Here is a 9,059-nt window from a genome sequence, read left to right on the forward strand (position 1 = left end):
CCAATGATTGGATATGGAAAAAAATATAAAATAAAAATCACCTCTTAACATTGTCTCTTTGTCTAATCATTAGCCAAGGAATAAGCTTCAATTTGATTCCATTTTAATTTTTGGTTTATCCCAAATCTATATTATCGATAATGATTTATTATATAAGTACACCAAACATTGATAACTAAGTATAATTAAAATTTAATCAAAAAAAAGTATAATTAAAAAGGAATTTTTAAATATCTCACGAATATAACACGATAATAATTGAACTATGCAGTTACTTGATTGAGAATTAGAGATGCAAAGATTTTCCCTTTCATAAAGGAACATAGGATGTTAGACAAATGATGCATCTAAATAATATTTCCATCACAAAATACAAAAAAAAAAAAAATCAATGAAAATATTTCATGTAAATAATAATTACACGTCATAAAAATCATGGTTAACAGTAGATAATTTGGTGAAGTTAAAATCAGATTTTTTAAGCGATAATGATCACAGTCTACATCAAGTGGGATAGAATTAATTTATCATCTCTTTGTTGGTATTAACAAAAGAAAATATTTTGGTTGTTAGGTTTCTTTTAGAATTATGCAGTTCCTATTGAGAATAAGGGATTCCATTTTATTTTAATTTTATATGGGAATACTTGTTTTATTCCTTTGCAAAATCCTCTATTTACTAATAATTATGATAGCATTATCTTGATTCAACACATATTTTTTTTCAATAATATCGGATAATTATAAAATAGTGTTTATTTGAAAAAAATCATTTATTAATAGCGTATACATATACTATAAATGTAAATACATTCCATTTTAAAAAATATATAGATACTATATATGCCATTTTAATGATGCATATAACCAAGTCGACTTATTATTAATATATAAAATTTCATCTTGTCGATCAAAAAAATATTTAGATGCTTCAAGAGTATATGATACAATGGATAATAATACTAAAGAATAACATATCATAAGGTGGTAAAGAAATTAATTATATGAATAGAAAAATTGATTTGTTTTAAAAAAAAATGAGTTCATAAATCTATCGAGTGATCTCAGTCGTGAAAATGAATATCGTTTTCTTTAGATAATTCAGATTCAAGCAGATATGTCTGTAAGGAGTGTTGTTAATTATTAGACGAATTTTCTCATAAAAATATTATTAAAATATGAAGAAAATTCGAGTAAATAAGGGGGAAAAAGGGGAGTTTTCTTGTGTAATGATGTTGGAACCTATACGTCTTGTTTCTTTTAAAGCAGTGCGACGACATTAATTCTTTGCAATTCTCCAAATCATGACAATGCATAGTTTTTTTCAAACAAAACGAAACAAACACTAAAATCCATACAAGAATATTTTACATCATAATTGCATCACTAAATGTTAATTACACATGACAATTTATGTTTAAAACTGCATAAAAAAGCCATACACTTGCTTTACACTATTGCTTAACTCCAAAATGTTTATTTATTTACATATACACTTCAAAATATATTTTTATAATTATGATTATATATATATATATATTAGTATATAGTACGAAATAGACCTAAATATAATAGTATGGGCAATATTTTAGAATTCAAAGCTTTGTACTTGGCCATTTCTGAACTCAGATGAAATTGAGTTCTGCAAAGGTGTCTAAAGAGTCAAAGGGATCCTCCCCAAGCCATGGAGGACACCATAAGAACTCTCTTCACTCGAAACGGCCAAGCCATCTCTCGGTTCTTCCACTACGACCGGTCGATCAGCTCGAGCAATGGTCGTCGTCAACGGTAGACATGTACAACAGCAACAACAATCATCGTGGTCATCAGCAGCAGCAGCAGGCTCAAACTAGCCACACATCAACCAGCCGTTCATCGGACTACTCGGCCGGCGGTGGCGGCGACAACGGGGAGGCTAGCGGCGCGGGTGACAAATGGGCATCGAGGCTTCTAAAGGAATGTGCTAGAGCCATCTCCGACAAGGATTCTAGCAAAATCCATCACCTTCTTTGGATGTTGAACGAGTTGGCTTCACCTTATGGGGACTGTGATCAGAAACTAGCTTCGTATTTCCTGCAAGCACTGTTTTGTAAGGCTACCGAATCGGGACGACGATGCTTTAAAACCCTAACTTCGGCCGCCGAAAAGAGCCACTCCTTCGATTCTGCTCGGAAGCTAATCCTTAAGTTCCAAGAGGTGAGTCCATGGACAAGTTTTGGTCACGTAGCCGCCAATGGTGCAATTTTGGAAGCCTTAGATGGTGAATCTAAGCTTCACATCATCGACATAAGCAATACCCTCTGCACTCAATGGCCGACTTTGTTCGAAGCGTTGGCCACTCGAAACGACGACACCCCGCACCTGAAGCTCACCGTCGTCATCACCGCGAATATAGTAAGATCGGTTATGAAGGAAATAAGCCAGCGGATGGAGAAGTTTGCTAGGTTAATGGGTCTACCCTTTGAGTTTAATGTGATAAGTGGACCGAATCACTTAGGTGAACTCACAAAAGAGGCACTCGGCGTTCTCGAAGATGAAGCCGTCGCTGTGAATTGTATTGGAGCGTTGCGGAGAGTATCTGTCAAGGAAAGAGCGTCTGTGATCCAGATGTTCCGGTCACTAGGGCCTAAAGTCGTGACGGTCGTCGAGGAAGAAGCCGATTTTTCAACCACTAGACACGACTTCGTCAAATGCTTCGAAGAATGCCTTAAATTCTACACTTCCTACTTCGAAACGCTCGAAGAATCCTTCACCGCAACCAGCAATGAGAAGCTTATGCTCGAGCGGGAGTGCTCGAGGAGCATAGTTAGGGTTTTAGCTTGCGACGAAGACCAAGACAGTGAAGGCGAGTGCGAGAGAAGAGAAAGAGGGACCCAATGGTCCGAAAGACTCAACGAAGCTCTCTTGCCGGTCGGGTTTAGCGATGACGTTGTCGACGACGTCAAGGCGTTGCTAAAACGGTACAAAGCCGGATGGGCACTCGCACAACAACATCAAAACGAAACAGGACTTTACTTGACCTGGAAGGAAGAACCAGTAGTATGGGTATCAGCATGGAAACCCTAAAAACATGGCCAAAACTACAGAAACTGAACCATTTGGCACTGCATTTATGCAAGAATTTGGAAGCAAATCAAAACATGCAGAATGGAGTTCATTGCTTTTGCAATTATCTTTCTTTTGATCATTTCATATATTTACATATATATGCTTGTATTTTATTTAATGTCTACTTTTTTTTCAGCTTTATGCTTTGGAGTTTGTGATGTTCCTTTTTTTTCCTTCTGATTTAGATCATTATTCTTGTTTGAAGATGTTTGAATTTGTGCCTCTGTCGTCTCCAATGACAATATCCCATTGCTTCCCTGTATTCATTTTCTTTATTTTGGTTCATCAATTTCTCAGAATATATATATATATATATATAAAAGTTTGAAATAAAAACTTAATAATATGTATTTTTCTAATAAATGAGGTGATCATAAGATCATTTTTGTTTAGAATTTTGTATCTATTAATAATGTGTGTATATATATATATAATAATAATAATAATAGTTCGAACCTGAATATTTTAAGGTGAAAAATTTTCTTTTATAAATGAAACAACAATATATGTACAGTATCTCCCATTAGGATGTATTGTTATAAATATTAACTACTAAACTTAGGGAGAGAGAAAAACAAAAGCATTTGTCCTACGAAAATAGAAATAATCCTAAGCTTGTTATCGTTTTTCTTTATCATATGGTTATTATATAGATTGAGAAATTATTTAATATTAAATAAATATAAATTTTGACTAGAATTAAGTTACTTATGTGATGAAATGAATGATGGTTATTTTAGAGGTCATTGGTTCGACCACCACTGACTGTAGGGTATTTAAGTGTTTATTGTCAAATATATCCCTAAATTATATTCTATTTTTTTAATTGGTCCTTAAACTTTTGAATATTTCAATTCCATCCCTACATTATGACTCTCATTTTAAATTAGTCCTTAAACTTTTAAGCATTCCAATTGCATCCATAAACTATGACCCTCGGTCTAAATTGATCCTCAAACATTTGAATTTTCTAATTTCATCACTAAATTCATCCAAATATTTAATTAGTTTCAACCAAAGTGTAACCTAAATTATATTTTTTTCAAACATATAATAATATAACTTGGCCTCATGATTTTATTAACAAGGGATATGATTAGTATACATATACTTTGGGATGAAATTGGAATGTTAAAAAAGGTTTAGAGACCAATTTAGAATGAAGTTCATAGTTTAGAGATGAAATTGAAATGTTCAAAAGATTGAGGACTAATTTAGAATGATGATAATAGTTTAAGGATGAAATTAAAATATTTAAAAGCTAAGGGACCAATTTAAATTGATAGTCACACTTTTGAATACGTGAAGATTAACTCTATATGAAATATAGAGTTTATAATTGTTGATAGAATAAAAGGATTGTGGTGGATATAGGCTTTTCATTCTTTATGGATTAAGTAGGGAGTCGTTAGTGGAGAATCGTCGTTTGTTAGTGTCAAAGTATTTTATCTTCGTAAGGAGGTAAAAAAGAGAGAGGGTAAGATGATTCTATTTGGGTTCTATCAATTCTCTCGAACTTGGTTGAGATGTATTATAGTGTGTCTTGGAACTAGTGCCAAACTAGGGTCACTATAATTACTCGTAGGTTAACATGCTAAATGAACATGAATAACTAACGATAGATTTAACTATTGTAGATCATGTGAATTTGTCAAAGATCATGTCAACAAATTATATTTTTTAGGGATGTTAAATATTCAATATTCATCTTCTAGAGATGTTTTTCCTACATCTTTCCGAGTTTTTGGGGTTTATTCTTCAAAAGTGCTCTTTCAAGATCCTACTTACATATGAGATTATTTTTCTAGAGGCTTTGAGATCCGGAAGAAGAGATGACACTCAAAGAATGTTTGAAACAGGTACAACATTTGATTTTTCTTGGTCAAAGAAATATCATAAAGTAATTTAACCCGAGATATAATTTTTAAAGCGTTATTTGAGTTTAATGGATTTTAGTTTTGTGGAAAAGTAGTAATTATTATTTCTTGAATGAATTAAAAGCTTAAATACGTTGTTTCTTATGTTTAGAGCGGTGGAATGGTGTCAAAATTGACCTCATTTGATTTATTCATTACAAACTAAGATTTTAATTGATAAACAAATCCCACTTATCTAATCTCTTAATTGGTAGCATATAGTTTATGTGCATATCTTATTGGTTTACATCAATCATTCTTTATTCCATGGATTAAAAATTATTGTCCACTCCTATATTTTGGTGCACACATATGATATATACATGAAAAGAATTAATAATTAAGATATAAAAGTAATCAACATTACCATTGTTTTAAGTGTATATCAAACGGTCACGAATCAAGTGATCTCAATGATTAAATGACTAATTGTTATTCTTAGAGATTTCAAGTTCGAGCACTAGCGATTGCAGAATATTTGAGCGTTCATTATCAAATGATTAAAAAAATTTAAAACATATACTACTACTTGTAATCGCCCTAACTTAATTAAAAAAGTTACATCAAACGGCATTGGATTTGAATGAAATTAAATTAATAGGTTTAAATATATATTTTGTAAGTGTTTTAAAAAAATTATTCTTAATTTGATATTGAAATTTTATTATAAAGTATTCTGGTATTTTTGTTAATAATATTAATTCTTAATAACATGAAAATATAAGATTACATCATATATCAATGATAATATCATCGCATTTTGTTAAAAGTTTTTTAAATTATTATTTAAAAAATTAAAAAATAGAAATAGAAATAAAGATATATTAAAATAATTAATCGACTAGTCTAATCGACGTCTCTCTAGTCGACTAATCTAACTTTACTCATTTACATATTTTTATTTTTAATAATCCAATTTTAGGCATGGACTCATGTTTTAGAATTTTAGGATTCATACGAATAACAAAATTTTTAAGTGTTTTAGACAATGATTTTTTTAAAAAAAAAAAAGACAAATCCTATGAATTTTAGGATTCATACAAAGAATAAGATTTTACATTTTTGTTTAAAATAAAAGAATAAGATTATATGTTTGTACATGTGTAACATAATAATTTTTATATTCATGTACATAAGAATGTCACTTATATTATTGTTGAAATGTCAAAGCTTGGGCGGCAGAAAATTGGTTCAAGTTAGGCACCTAATATACAATGTCAAATTAGGTGCAACAATGTTTGAAAATTAAATGGGCAAATTATAAACTTTAGTCACTAAACTTTAGGGTATTTATAAGATTAGTCCTTAAGCTTCAACTATAAATACCCTAGCTCATTTACATTCAAAATCATCCCAAATCATTCTAGCTTTCTTCCAATACTAAAGAATTTAGAGAGTTTCTTGAGAGTTGTTTTCTCATTTTTTATCAAGAGAGAATTATCATTGTTTTCTCCTTGGTAGATCGAGAGAAGTTGTAATTCCTATTTTCTCATAGTGAAATTCTTCTACCGTTGCCCGTGGTTTTTACCCTATATTATTTAGGTGTTTTTCACGTAAATTTTGTGTCTTTTTTATCTTCATTCTTATTTTCTCAAATTATTAGTTATGATTTTGCTCTATCTGATAGCCGTCTTCCGCAACAATTGGTATCAGAGCCAGATTTGAGTGTGTAATATATGTTTATTGTCTTTGTGGTTGCCACCAAAAGGTGGATCCTCCAACATAAGAAAGTAAGAAGGTATTATTCATTCTTTGAAGGTTCCAGAGAACTATTCACGATAGTGAAATAGTGGGAGCTATCCGTAATAGAAGCTATGGCAACGAAATTTGATATTGAAAAATTCAATGGGAGAAATTTCTCATTGTGGAAATTAAAAATGAAGGCCATCCTGAGGAAAGACGGTTGTCTAGCAGCTATCAGTGAAAGGCCGGTGGATTTCATAGATGACAGCAAATGGAACGAGATGGACGAGAATGCTATGACAAACTTTCATCTAGCATTAGCAGATGAAGTATTGTCAAGCATCGAGGAGAAGAATACAACTAAGGAGATATGAGATCATCTCACCAAATTATACGAGGCCACATCGTTGCACAATAAAATTTTCCTTAAGAGAAAATTGCACACTCTCCGTATGCCAGAATCTACTTCAGTGACGGAGCACTTAAATACACTGAACACTTTATTTTCTCAGCTTACATCCTTAAGCTGTATAATAGGAGAACAAGAACGTGCTGAACTTCTACTTCAAAGTCTACCTAATTCGTATGATCAACTCATCATCAACTTGACAAACAGTAATGTCATCAGTCTAATCTTTGATGACATTGCAGCTGCTGTTCTACAAGAAGAAAATCGGCACAAGAACAAGGAAGACAGACAAGTAAATCTGCAACAAGCAGAAGCGTTGACAACAATGAGAGGGAGATCAATAGAACGTGGCCAAAGCAGCAGTCACAAACATGGTAGATCGAAGTCGAGAAGAAAGAAGAATTTAAAGTGCTACAAATGTGGAAAGAATGATCACTTGAAGAAGGATTGTTGGAGTCTGAATAAAAACTCCAATCCACAAGGCAATACCGCAAACACTTCAGATGATGGAGATGCTCTATGTTGTGAAGCGTCAACCACCGTGGAAGGTAGAAAGAGATATGCAGATGTATGGCTCATTGATTCGGGAGCAACATATCACATGACCTCAAGAAGAGAATGGTTCCATCATTATGAACCTGTCTTAGGAGGATCTGTCTATAGTTGCAATGATCATGCCTTGGAGATCGTTGGTGTGGGAACCATCAAATTGAAGATGTATGATGGAACAATTAAAGTTATTCGAGATGTGCGACACGTGAAAGGCCTGAAGAAAAAATTATTATTCTACGGATTGTTGGATAATAATGCAAGCAAGATTGAAACACGGAACGGGATCATGAAGGTGTTCCGTGGAGCGCTTGTGGTACTGAAAGGCGAAAAGATAGCAGAAAACTTGTACATGCTGAAGGGAGAGACTTTATTAGAAGCAAAAGCCTCTGTTGCCTCATGTAGTTCAGATTCTGCAATGCTATGGCATTAGAAACTTGGACAAATTTTAGAACAAGGAATGAAAGTCCTTGTGGTGCAAAAGCTACTTCCAGGCTTAACAAATGTATCACTTACTTTGTGTGAGCATTGCATAACAAGTAAGCACACCGGTTGAAATTCAACACATCAAATTCTAGAGGCAAAAGTGTTCTAGAATTGGTTCACTCTGACGTATGGCAAGCACCAGTTATATCCCTAGGCGGAGCAAAATACTTTGTCTCATTTATTGATGACTACTCCAGGAGATGTTGGGTGTACTCTATTAAGAAGAAGTCAAATATGTTTTCAACTTTCAAAAACTTCAAAGCGCGAGTGGAACTTGATTCTGGAAATAAGATCAAGTGTTTCAGAACAGATAATGGAGAAGAATACACAAGTGAAGAATTTGATGACTTTTGCAGGAAAGAATGCATAAAAAGACAGTTCACAGTGGAAAACACTCCTCAACAAAATGGAGTGGCAGAGCGGATAAACAGAACCTTGTTAGAAAGAACAAGAGCAATGTTGAGGGATGCAGGCCTAGAAAAATCATTCTGGGCAGAAGCAGTCAATACCACCTGTTATTTGGTGAATCGAGCTCCATCAACTACAATAGAGCTGAAGACACCAATAGAGATGTGGACTGGTAAACCAGCTGATTATTCAAACCTCCATGTATTTGGAAGTGTTGTGTACGTGATGTACAACTCCCAATAAATTTCAAAGTTGGATCCAAAATCCAGGAAATGCAAATTCTTGGGGTATGATGATGGAGTAAAGGGGTATCGCTTGTGGGATCCCACCACCCGCAAAGTGATCATCAGCGAGGATGTTATCTTTATAGAGGATAAACTACAAAGAAAAGAAGACGATGATAGCGCAGAAAAGTCAGAGACTACACAGATACATGTGGAAAATGATGATGAACAAGAAGATTCTTATGAAGCAGAACCAACACATGATGAACAAGAACCA

The 9,059-nt window shown here is 33.3% G+C and overlaps 1 protein-coding gene across 2 annotated transcripts; it reads left to right on the forward strand.

Annotated features, from left to right (window-relative positions):
- Positions 1-1,526: 1,526 nt before the first annotated feature.
- LOC120185491 (protein SHORT-ROOT-like) lies at positions 1,527-3,270 on the forward strand. Of its 2 annotated transcripts, XM_039189692.1 has the most exons (2): positions 1,527-1,651; positions 1,682-3,270. In XM_039189692.1, exons 1-2 carry the CDS (start codon positions 1,629-1,631, stop codon positions 3,063-3,065), a joined length of 1,407 nt encoding a protein of 468 aa, XP_039045623.1. In that variant the 5' UTR covers positions 1,527-1,628; the 3' UTR covers positions 3,066-3,270. The 2 variants fall into 2 exon arrangements, with proteins under 2 accessions (XP_039045623.1, XP_039045622.1); XM_039189691.1 differs by having other exon boundaries at positions 1,533-3,270.
- The last annotated feature ends 5,789 nt before the right edge of the window (positions 3,271-9,059 follow it).

Source organism: Hibiscus syriacus, unplaced genomic scaffold, assembly GCF_006381635.1.
Source record: "Hibiscus syriacus cultivar Baekdansim isolate YM2019G1 unplaced genomic scaffold, ASM638163v2 tig00113123_pilon, whole genome shotgun sequence".
NCBI classification, from domain to species: Eukaryota; Viridiplantae; Streptophyta; class Magnoliopsida; order Malvales; family Malvaceae; genus Hibiscus; species Hibiscus syriacus.